A 12,943-nucleotide genomic window follows, 5' to 3' on the forward strand; every position below is an offset into this window, starting at 1 on the left:
TCATAGCACAGTACAATGACAAATGTCCCAATAAAAAGACAAACTAGTGTAACTAAAATATGATATCATTTATACCTTTTTTGTAGAATATGATTCCAAATAGTATAAACCATTGACATGTCAATTTACCTCAGTTTCCCCTGAGTTGAGAAATATCTTTTTTTTTGTTACGTGTCCACCAGTGACACTTGGTCCTGTTAGCATAACTGTTAGCAAAGATGGCGGACACTGTTTACATTCTGGGAATGAGGTCCCGTCCCCCTATGAGTGGGTCTAAAAAGTGCGGAATTAGTGTTGCAGTTTCAATCCTTGGACCAAGTGTCACTGGTGGGCACGTAACAAGAAAAAAAAGAAAATATTTCATGGGAAACTGAGTTTGGGAAGCACAATTTTTGAAAAATACTACCCCTATTCTAGTAATACAAAGTAAAATGCAAATCGGTGAAGTATTCCTTTAAAAATATATCCAAAAACCATCAGCGTGTAACTCCACTAGTTGCAAAAAGAACAGAATGAGCATACTTCTCACTTGAATTACATCAGCAAATATTTTCCTGAGGAGTTGATGAATGATCTCAATCATAAACCTCAAGGCCTTTAAGCAAGAGTTCAGATTCTTATGGGTGATGTCAAGATCAGTGGTCACTTGGGATAAACATAAACCATGTTTATCTACAAAAACACATAATTACATACAAATGCACTTTAACAAAGAAAAACCTGGATATAGATGTAAAATATGTGTACAAAATAAAGTACCAAGTAACTACAACTACAGTCATGTGTGAGTCATTGAAGTGAAACTGTCTCCACACCCAGGTTTAACAAACACAACTCTCTTGGAGTTCACAGATCTGAAAATGCCAGGGATAGAGATTGTGTTTGTTGTTTTTTTCCACTTGTTCCTCAGATACTGTATTGAGTTTCCACTCTGCCGTGACTCCCATGCCCACTATGATCCCTGCTGGGTGTTAAATTTCGACTTGTGCCATGAATTTCCCCCATGACATCTCTCCCAGTTCCTTCCCTTCAATGCTGTCTGTTTCTATTTCTGTTCCTGGATCACCTCCCTGTCTCACTCCCCCATTTGCTCCTCTATTTCCCACAAAATAATCTTATGAGCTACTGACTGAAGATCTCCCCTGCCAGGCTCTAACCCCTGTGAACTGAGCTGCCTGGCCTTGGGTCACAACTTCTACTACAACTTTGGACGTGTGCTTGATGGCACAGCCTGCGACAATGAACTGGGAGGGATGTGTGTCAACGGACGCTGCCTGGTGAGTTGGAAACAGCAATACATATAATATTTATTTCAAAGTGATTCTTGTAATTATTAATGTAAATCATGTTTTCATTGGAGGTACAGTATGTTATGTTATAAAGGGGATTCATCAGCATAAAGAGAAGATTAAATGCATGACAAAGTTTTCCTTTGCACTTAATCACCTGAAACTAAGAATAGTTTTTTTTACTGAGACAAAGCCAGACCATACATCAAACACATCCTTGAACAAAAACTAGAAGCTAAAAGAGGTTAGAACACTCACTTAATTAAATATTAACAAAATAAAAACATTTGAGTCCACATTTGGAGGTGTCGCAGTGTTTTTACACTTTTCCGGACACATACTTTGATTTATTTGTAGCCACCTCCACAACCTTAAACCTTAAACCTTAAATTCTTATTTCAGGTTAGAGCAGCGTAAGTAGAGCTTTGATTCCCTCAGTCCCTCAACAACTTTTTTCCCTCGCTCTCCCTCTTCCTGTCACATCGAAGCACAAAAACAAATACATTCACAACAAACATATCTGTATAGTCAGACTCACATAAAACGTGACATTATTTTCTCCCACAAACCATTACCTATAGAAGAAATGCAGAGGACCTTAACTTTCTCTTTTTGAATTGATACAGTCTTCTAAGTGACACTGGACTGAGCTGAAGCTAATCTCTCATCGTCTCCTCCGCTCGTTTCCACCCTGTTGTGGAATAAGTGATGTTGACCACTCTGACTGGAGCTCTGTGGACAAGTGAGCTTCATGCTGGGCATTAGGGCCAGAGTGCACTCAGCTCTGTGGACTGCAGCCTTCAGTTATCATTACAGCTCTGAGCAGCACATAGACCAGTGTCCTCCTTCCTGGTTCAGGCTGTCCTCTCCTGTCCTCCGCTCTTGCCCTCACACACAGAGGGAAATTAACTTTTGTCCCCCGGGTCGTGTACCACAAGCAGAGCAATGTCATACATAACCTACTTACAGTAACACCAAGTAGACACATATGTTTTATCAACACAGCTAACAAAGGATAAATGTGTGTCTGTGTTTACATTATGTCTACGTGCATGTGTGGGTGTGCATACAAACGTGTGCCGTGGATTTATGGGCTGTGGACTTTGGCTGGCCGAGGTCAGAGCTACACTGGCCCTGAAACAGGAAGCAGATGCAGACTGCAGCTGCTGTGAAGGCCTGCAGGTCACAAATTGAGATCAGACTGCAAAACATATGGCTGGCTTGTGTGTGTATGTGTGTGTGTCTGTCCTTGACAGCAAATTTTGCAGTGTTTGTCTCTCTTGTAGCCAAATGTTGAACTGCGCAGCAATTATGTAATTATCCAATACTCACCATCAATATAAGCGTGAGAAAATAGCAGAGATGCAAATCAAAGGTGGGGATGGCTCCAAGTTGTTTCTGTCCAACAGATAGAAATTCAAAGATCGTTTTGGTTTTCACACAGTTAACATTGATGTGAAATAGAGAAGAAACTGTAACCCTGCATCTGGCATTTCTCTGAGGCTGAACTATGTGCTTTCATGTAGATCAACAGTCTAAAATGCCCACAGTGCCAATGCGATGAACTGCTTAAGATGAATGAAAAGTCATAAACGCAAGGACTGAAGAAATTAATATGTAAAAACATCTGGCTGAGGTTATCCGGAGTATGGGAATGCCTAGTAATAATTTGGTCAGTATCTGTATCGGTCCGATCCTAGTCAAAAGCACTGGATCGGATATCAGACAGCGATCCAAAAATCCTGTATATCGCGTACTTCACTATGCACAGACTGTAAAAAATGGAACTCAGCAAAAGCATTTTAGCTGAATCATGTTTGGGCTGTTTATTTCTTCTTTTTGGGACAACAATATTTGTTTTACAGTTAGAGAACAGCTCATAAATAATATTTCTTAAATTATCTAAAATGACTGTATTTGACTAATATAGGTATCGGTAGATACTTGAGTTTGTGATATCAGTATAGGACGCAAAAAGTGGTATCCCTAATTATTACGGAATAGGAACCTTTAAGATTGTATCCACCTAGAGGTCATATCTGGCATCTAAACAACAAACAAGTCAAAAGCATTACGTGACCATTTGTAAGTGTAACTCACTTCCCTGTTCTGCATGTAACTTCAATCATACCCTCATTTCTGTTCTCAGTGACCACGTTTATTTGTTTTAAAATGTGCATGGCGTCCATCGTGGTTGGATTCAGCAGCACCAGATCTATGTTTACACTTAAACTAAAATTCACACGTGATTTTCTTGCATTCTTATGTCTTCTGATGTTTTGCAAAACCCTTGTCACTTCCTCATTGGGGCCCTTGTCCACCTTGTCAACCAGGATTAATTTCCTGTTGTGCACACACACATATGCACAATGTGTGCATTTTTAAGGAGCTTAAGGGGAATGATGATCCCTAGATTGTCACTGTCTTCTGTGGGAACCTCCCCATTGACTGGCTTGCTAAAGCAGGAGATGAAGGTCAACGAAGAAAAGTATCCATTGTAATATAGCCAGCAGCAAGATTCTGCACACACAATAAACCATCCAGCTGATCCTTAGTGCTCTTTACTTTGGGATTTTTTACATTTACAGAGACAACCCTGCAACGCCAACTTCTTTGTGAGGCCCTAGCTACTGATTTTTTCCCGTTTTAAGTAAATGTTTGTATGACGGAGAAATTGACAGGGAGAAGCAAATAAGAGGAGAAAGAGTGGATTCTCTTGACCTTGGCAGAAAGACGTACTGCAAAGATCAATCTGGAGGGAAAGGTGAAAAGCTTCCAGGAGTGTCATCAGAAAATGTGTGAAGTGGAAATGCTGCTTCTCAACCCAAGTCTCAGGCTTCAGCAGACATTAAACTAGATGGACTCTTGTTACTTAAACAGTCGTGTGTTTGTCCCACAGAAGCCAGGCTGTGACTCTATCTTGGGTTCCAAGCAGCAGGAGGACGCCTGCATGGTGTGTGGGGGACAAAACACCACCTGTCTGCACCACAAGAGCGTGTACCAGAACAATGGTCTAGAGACCGGTAAGATGCACACACACACACACACACACACACACACACACCTAGGCATGGAAAATCATTATATTATCTCCACATGGAATCAGTTGATGCAGGGTCAGACCAACATGATCTGGTATAATACCAGCCCCCAAGTGTTCTCAATCAATCATTAAGCATTAATCAAGTACTTATTGTTCTCTGATGACGTGAACATTAACCATGGCTGCATTTTTGCAAAATCCATTGGCTGCCTTCCAAGTAGCAAACCAGCTAATTTACCCTCTAAAATTACAGTCATTACCATTTCAGGAAGGAGGAGGAAAAACACATAGTTTCTTCGGCTAAAGTCAAGCCCCACATGTGCCTACAGCTCAGAGGTTAACAGGGTTTAGGGAGGTGGTCAAACCTGTTACGGAGATATTCAGGATCAGGTGAAATGACCAGTGATAGAACCTCTGAAGTTAGTGATGAGCTCAGTTGAAAGATTTTATTGTAGACCGTTTCAATCCAAGGAGAACTGAGACAATACCTGACAACTGAACAGTAAGGCATCATCGCAGATTCTGGTGAGCAGTGAGTATCTGGGGAGGGAACCTTGAAAGGCACCCAGTTCACACTTATCATACGTTATGGTTGTTAACACTGTACACCAGGTCTGGTTATAAGAATATGTGAGTAATTAAATTTATAGTTGGCTGAAGATTAGAATTTTCTAATGTTTTTTAACACCTGTGTGGTGTATATATATGTATATATGTACTGTGCAAAAGTCTCAGTGCACCACCAGCTTTATTGTTTTTATGGGTGTTAAAGGAAAATGTAGCGCAATAAACCTTATTTGGTATGAAACTGTAGAACAAACAGGTTTTACCGGCAACATTAATTAGGGTTTCACTCCAGTTTTTAGAAAGCCAGGGTTGTGCTAATGTTCAAGTGTAAGGGTAGGTCACACGAAATACTTGACTCTCAATTGGATTAAATTAAAGAAATTAAAGCTGAATACATGTTTTCTGTGTGTGTTATAATTTTTAGAATCATTTTCCAGTAATTTTAGCATTACTAGAACAACAAATCTAATGGCAGCCTAAGACGTTAGCACAGTACTGGATAAATACCAACAGCTTCATAATGTGGATAAACTTTCCAGATATTAAGCATGTTGTGAATGTCTGATTAATGACAAGCAAAAGTTTTGTTTCCATGACCACCTCTCTTTATCTGAATAAAATATTTTTGAATGTGCTATATCGGACTAGAAGTTCCAGATTTGTGTGTTTACATGAAGCATTTTTATTCCAATCAGGCGATTATTTGGATTAATATGTAAACAAACCTAATGTTGACAAATAAGTAAGTCTGTAAGTCTGAAAAGACCAGCAATAATAGCTTTTTGTCAAAGCAACACTCTCACAGCACTGGACAACTGTAGTAGAACTGGGAACGGTGGTATTTCTGCCATTTTAAAGTAAATCACTCATTAACTTCTGGCCATCATTTCTGAGAGCAGTTTTGGTATTGTAGGAAAATGATTTGCGTTTCCATTGTCAAATGTTGACACGGGTGTCAAAATAATCTATCTGTACCATCCCATTCACAGAGAATCAACACTTCAGTGCCATTGTTGATGGGAAAAGCAGCTGTGTGTTTCTGTGTAGCCTACAGCTTTCTCTCAAACAAAGCTTGTCTTGTTCTTGTGATTAACACCAACATGCCTAGAAGAAAGAAAACAGAATACTGCATGTCCTCCATTATTGCTCTTGTTTTTTCACTGTTCTTCTTCTTTGTGGAATTTACTGGCAAGCTACACTGAGCTGCGCTGGTATGACGTTATTTACATAGCTGACACAAATTACGTAAATAGCTATGTAAGTTATGTATCTGGCCCACACACCCCTCGGTGGAAATGTATGTCAGATCAAGGTGTACACCAGCCAGCCTTTACATTTAGTCTGAATGAAATAACTGGTTAACTGTATTAAGGCCACACACAGCTTGGTGATTAGAACAGGAAGAAGAAATAAATTACACACCCAGCTTTAAGTCAAGTGCTTTAAGATTGGCTAAAATCTTTGGATCTTTTAGAGCCAGTGTTGGCCCCGCCTGAAAAATGGCAATGATTTTCAACACTCAACACTTCTGTGACTTGGCTCAGTACATTACAGGGTCTTCCACACATAGCTGTGAGGTGAGGCAGACCAGAACTGACACATTTAGCAAGACAAAAAGAGGCTGATAGTGATTGTTTTGTTTGGGCGTATCAGTAGCCTTGGGAGGTTTTCTCCCCATCTGCAGCTGCGTTTCCCCATGGAGGCAAACACAGTGCATGGTGGCTGCACAAAATGACTACTCACAAGGTCAAATACCAGTGGTCGAGAGCTCATAGCTGTCTGTATGTAACTCTGAAACTCTTAAATTCCCTCTGTCTCAGTATTACATCGTCATATACTGTTGCTGACACAGCTATGATCTCTGGGGACACACAGAACAACACAGGAAACATAGAACAGCAGTTTCAATTTCCAAAAACTTAATTTGCCCTCTGTCAGCAAACACAAAGCAGTCAACTACGTTCTGTTAAGTGGTAACAGAACAGCAGGAGAACACAGACCAGCTGTCTGAACAACAGCAAGGAAACATAAAATGGACCCTGTCTCTTCTTTTTGCTTTGACTCACAATTGAAATATCATGGTGAAATGGATCCTTGTGGCTCAAGCTCAGTCATAAATTGTCTCTTGTTGAGCTCCTAAAGTGATCTTGTAAACCACGGTCATCGCTGACATCACTAATTCACATTGACAGACAATCAAAATGTTGTAACCAACCATTGTGATCCAAGCTATAACCCGCCACTGTTCTTTTGACGAACATGATTATCTAACTGCAACCTGGATTAACTTTGAGTTATTTTATTACTTATTGGTTAAGAATTGCTGAAAATGAACAGAGGATGATTTATTGTGCCGTTGAAAGATTAACTCTGAATATAAAGTACATAGTACAAAGGCTTGCAGGAATCTGGTGACTGAAGAGTACAATCCACTGGACTGTGAAGAACATGTCGCACTCACATGTATGACAGTGCATGCATAACAGTCAGACAAGGGTTTTGTTCTGTTTCACTCAGTGTAGCAATGTCGCATCAAACATTCATTTTGGAACTTTAACATGACTTCTGTTCATATTTGACACCTGTAGGTTGAGTTGAGTATTATCACTGTCAGCTATCAGTGATTCAAATAACTTTAATAGTTAAATAAACACCTGAGGCTTTTCTTTCTGTGGCCTCATTTCACATTGTTATACGCCCCTTTTAGACATGGTATTAACCTTTGTCCTGAGAGATTCATTCATAAGTGAACAAGTGAAGTATGAGTGTTCACACCTGGCATTAAAATGTGCCCTGGATGCGTCTCCTGTGTCCATTTGTGATGGGATCTCACTTAAGCATTAAAGAATTTAAGCATTTAGCAGATGCTTTTATCCAAAGCAACAAAGCAGTTTGTGAATGGACATGGACGTCGTGTCTAAATTTATGTTGCAAATGAGTGAACAGATGTGTCTGTGTCTGTGGCTGAGACAAAAAGACTTGGGAGGGGGTGAAAGACACAAAACACTAATTAACCATTAGAAAAATAAACCATGTGTAGAAGTGTCAGAAGTGTAAAAATATTATTTGGTCCCTTTTGAATTTATGCACACAAAAGACACATGTGTCCTCAAACCACCTGTGGAAGTGAAGGATTGTGATCACATCTAAAGATGCATTCAGGTCACACGAGGTGAGTTCACACCTTTACTTAGTAGGGCTGAACAATAAATTCTTCTTAAATCCTTCTTTTAGTTCATCATTGAGTTAAGTTATTGATGGCATCTCATGAGGTATGGCTCAACATTGTTTATATATATATAACACAGTAAATATTGAACTGAATATTGACTTAAAAGTTATATTATAAAAAATGTATTTGCAACCTTTTTGCCCAAATCATTCAGCCAAAGTACTTGGCACTGTTCACTTGAGATCAGAGCAATGAGGACGGATTTTAATACCAGGTTTCAATGGGGTCAAAAAGCTGTGTTCAGTGTAGCAGTCATGCCCCTGGCTTAAAAAATCCCTGACTTTTCCTGTTTTCACATGAAGTATTTAAAAAAGTAGGAAAATAGAATCAAACCCAACCCTGAAACGGAATGTCTCTATGTCTGTATTGGCCAGGGGGACCTTTTGGATACAATGAAGTAACCATGATACCAGCTGGAGCCACTCACATCAGAGTCACCGATAACAGCAGGAATTATCTGGGTAAGATTCAGCCAGCGTTTCTCTAACACACACAAACATCCCTCTTTCTATAGTTGTGAGGGCATTTATGGAAATAATGCCTTCCCTACCACTAATCCACGTTTAACAATCTTTACCTAATGTCCTTAGTATAAGTATTTTCCTCTCTGTGACTCTTCAGCTTTGATGCTGGGTCATCACTACATTACATTTTAAAAATGATTACACCCCTAAAGTCAACAGGACTTTATGAGCCCTTGTGGAGCATTGGGGGCCCCTTATTCAGGAACCTGTGTCCTAGACGTCCTGCTGCTTACTCTCCCTGGAGACAGAAGGGACTCGGCTGGTCTCACTATAATAATCAAGGGCATCTATTCTCATCCATGTTTACATGACTAAAATAAACAGGCACCAAAGTGGTACATGCTGTGGTCTTGAAAGAGGCAGCTGGGGCAAGGCAGGTGAGGGTATTTGATTACGTCATGTGTCATGGAAAATGCCTCTCCCTGCTCAGAGAGGAAACAGCTGGTGTAAAGAGCCACCTGACATACAGTACATCTGCATTTACCTCAGCTTTATGCACCGATGTAGAGAGATAATGATCATACAAACATTTGACTCTCTAATAAACGGAATAACATCAAACATTTCCTTCCTCCCTCCCATCACCTCCTTCCCTCACCCAGCACTCCAGAATGGTCGTTCCCAGTTTGTGATCAATGGTAACTGGAAGATAAGCGTTCCAGGCGAGTACAGTGTAGCTGGTACCAAGCTGCTCTACCGGCGTTCAGCAGACACGTGGGAGAGCTTTGAGGTGCCGGGACCCACCCAGGAAGACCTCCACCTAATGGTAAATTTAAAGGAAAGTAAAGGACGTTAGCCAAGCCTGGGTCAATTGCAATTGCGTCCATTTCCAATGCAGACCTAATCCAGAAGTTACTGAGTGTTTTGACCAGTAGAAACAGGAATAATCTGACATCAGTGACGTTTTTTTCTCCCAGTTCTTTCATTTATATCAGATTAGTAACATAAGAGTAAAATACATAATGTTACATAGTTATGATTATGTAGCCCATAAAAAAAAGATAATACATATTTAGAATATACTAACAAATTGCTTATGTTGCATGTGTGGTGCATTATAAATTATGGCTACACAGTGTGTAGAAGAAAAACAGGTTTAATTTTTAAAGGTTTAATGGTTAATGAACACACAAGATGAATAAAATACTGGCTTTGTTCTAGAGTTCCTGCGTCTGATGGGTGAGTGGCTCCTGTCAATAATATTGTGAGATTCTTAATTTCAGGCAGTGAAGCAGGAGGGTGGATCATGTGGTGAACTTGGCTGGTTACACTGAAATGCAGCTAGATGATCCTAGATGCAGGTGAAAGCAATTGTTAGATTCAGTCATGGTAAGGTAAACTCTTCCACTGCTGAAACTATTCTACTGGAGGTGATCTGTTCGATAACCGGTCCTTATATAGAGTGAGTCTTGTGGTCTTAGTTAGTGAATAGAAACCACACATGCAGGATTATTGGCAAGGCCTCAGAAATCCAGCAACCACATCCAGATCGACAAACAGGAACAGACGTAGGAACCAAGTGAGGACAGTAGCAGAATGCTCCATGTACGACAACAATCATACTGATATATTGATACTGGTACCGTGTCAACATTTTTTCATCAGTACCCAGCATTAAATCCTGTTTTGTTGCAAAAGCCTAAGTAATGCTAAATGTTAGTTGTATGAATTAAAAAAAAAACAAAAAAACAGGCCACTGTTGTTCATGCTCTCTTTGTTTAGGTACTGGCAACAGACAAAAACCCAGGCATCGAGTATGAGTACTGGCTGCCACCAGACCAGTACGCCCTCTACCATGGGAGGAAGAGGAGTCCACTGCGTCAGACTCACCACACTGCCAGCTACATACCCTGGAATCACCCTACCTCTGCAACCACCACCACTAAAACCACCACCACCACCACCACCCGTCCTCCTCCAGTCACCATCAAACCCTTCTGGTGTAAGACCCACTTCCAGTTTCATTTAATCACCCTGAAGTACAGTATGAGTCAAGAGGGAAACGTCTCTCTAGAGTCAGTGTTGTTATGCAACAGTTCAGTTGTCACTTTACCTTTACACGGTTAACTTTTTACACCGACGTGTTCTTTCTGTTGTTGTGAAAACACAAGATTTGTAGCACTTATTGTAATGTTGCTGTGTTCACAGAGCTCATGGGCTTCAAGATTCCCAGGCTGAAGGGACTCGTATCAGATTTCTTTGGTTGATGTGACTTTTTTTCAGGGCACATTTTTTGTGGACATCAGATCTATGTTACTTCAGTATGTGATGGTGCGACATGAGTGAGAGTGGTCATATCAGAATCCATGCTGCATTTTGCCAACATGCGAGCGCTTAGTGTTGCTGTCTTCGTTGGACGAGACTGCCGTCCTTTGTCTTACTTTACCCTCATCACAACCCCTGCCATTGCATTTCAGTTCAGTGACTGTGTCAGACAGAGTCTGTGCTCCGGTCATGGAGGAAGTACTGAACTAATCTTTCTAATTAACTGATTCTAATGATTCAGTACATAGCTGAAAATAGCTGCTTTACAAGTCACTAGTCACTAGTTTGTGTGTCGAAGTCACGGCAGTTTCATGCAGCCGTGCAGTGGTAACTCAGCCCACATTGAGGAGGTACTATAGTATAATGGAAAACCAACCAAACTGTGTAGAGATGAGCTGTGCTGAGGCGAGGCGAGCTGGGACCATGTAGTGGAAACACGGCTTAAGACACTTGTCAATAGAGCCGGTGGAAATGTGCCATTTGTTCACAAGTTCTCAGTCCTAAATGACTCCTCTGTCAGACTCAATCAGTGAAAACACCTGTGTGGTGGATGATGGGTTAAAAAAACAAACGAGCTTCTGGTCAAGTTTGATTTAAAGCAGTTGATCTGAACATTGACCTGCCTTGCTTACTGCTGCTGCTGCTGAGGAATGCAGCTGCTCTGTCTCTCATATGACAAGTCTGGTGTACACATGTGGTTGATCTCTCACCTCCGTAAAAACTGACATCCACATGGACATCTGCATGCAGCCTGAAGGTGGCTGCATATATCCACACTCAGCATTAATTGTTTGTTCTGATCTGTTGGGTCACACAGTAAGCTACAGCGTGTCTGGGGGTGATTTAGGCTAGTTCTAGGGCTGAATGAGTTAGTATCTGGGGACCATTAGTTCCCATGTATTCCCATTTATGCTGCCCACAAGTAACTTTAAAATACATCGACTTGTCATAAGACAGATAACAGATGTTAACCACTGAGTCTTATTTTGATACAACCTATCTTATTGGCTGTCCCGATTGTCTTAAAAATATTCGAAGTCAAATTTTTGAAAACCAGAATTATTGTTGACATGGCCGTGTGTTTTGTGTCAATTAGTTTTAAAGCCTGTGAAGCCGCCACATCACTCAGGCCACCACACTCGCCGGCAACGCCCCCATCAGCCCATCCTGCCCCGTCTGGAGCGGGAGGAGAACCACAGAAACCTCCTGCCTCAGCCCTCACCTGGAGGTATGTTCACCAGCTCCCCTCCACATTCCCCAACATGCTAAAGCACTTTGACCATTTTCATAATAGTGTGGGAAATATGACTGGGAGGAAGATGAGAAGCATCTTCTAATACTTTATCCTCCACATGAGGGTTGCGGGGGTGCTGGTGCCAATCCAAGCTGACATAGGGTGAAAGGTGGGGAACACCTTGGACAGGTCCCCAAACCTGCATGCTTTAGACTGTGGGAGGAACCCAGAGAAAACGAAAAGCTTCCAGTTTCCAAAATGAACCTATTTACATGGTGTAACATGTTGACTGATGTAGCTCCATATCCAACAACTCGTGGTATCTAGGGATTTCTTAGATTCTACAGAAGCAAATGAACAGTATATCAACAGTCAGTCTAATTTACTGAATAAACAAGGGACTTATGAACTACGACACTTAGCTTGTCACCATGTAAAGCTTCCTGAACTAGTTCAGTAGATTTTTCATTTCATTTTAAATTTGTGATTCATCAGCAATTCTCAATCCTGCCATACATGTCCTCAGTTGACAAAGTAGTTTAAGTTAAAGTTTAAGTTAAAGTTACAACATTTTTGTAGCTGTGCTGATAATAACAAATACTGTTCTTATTAGGTATGAACAGTATTTGTGAGTGTATTTCACCTCTGATTGTTCTTCAGGACATTGTGGAAAATGTCACCGTGTTAAAGGTCGGCGGGAACGCCAGAAACAGTATTGTAAGAAGGACTTTGGTGAGTCTAAATCTCGTAGATGTACTGTTTCTAAAAAAGCTTGTGACAGAATGCTCA

The 12,943-nt window shown here is 40.8% G+C and overlaps 1 protein-coding gene across 1 annotated transcript in view; it reads left to right on the forward strand.

Moving 5' to 3' along the window:
• adamtsl5 (ADAMTS like 5) overlaps nucleotides 1-12,943 on the forward strand; it is a 32,970-nt gene that overhangs the window by 17,208 nt on the left and 2,819 nt on the right. The window contains exons 6-12 of the mRNA XM_044030316.1: nucleotides 1,150-1,277; nucleotides 4,189-4,312; nucleotides 8,506-8,592; nucleotides 9,258-9,421; nucleotides 10,378-10,597; nucleotides 12,017-12,148; nucleotides 12,815-12,886. Of these exons, the coding sequence (XP_043886251.1) occupies nucleotides 1,150-1,277; nucleotides 4,189-4,312; nucleotides 8,506-8,592; nucleotides 9,258-9,421; nucleotides 10,378-10,597; nucleotides 12,017-12,148; nucleotides 12,815-12,886 (927 nt within the window). The remainder of the gene's footprint in view (nucleotides 1-1,149; nucleotides 1,278-4,188; nucleotides 4,313-8,505; nucleotides 8,593-9,257; nucleotides 9,422-10,377; nucleotides 10,598-12,016; nucleotides 12,149-12,814; nucleotides 12,887-12,943) is intronic.

The sequence above is a fragment of the Solea senegalensis genome, linkage group LG7 (genome assembly GCF_019176455.1).
Source record: "Solea senegalensis isolate Sse05_10M linkage group LG7, IFAPA_SoseM_1, whole genome shotgun sequence".
Taxonomy (NCBI): domain Eukaryota; kingdom Metazoa; phylum Chordata; class Actinopteri; order Pleuronectiformes; family Soleidae; genus Solea; species Solea senegalensis.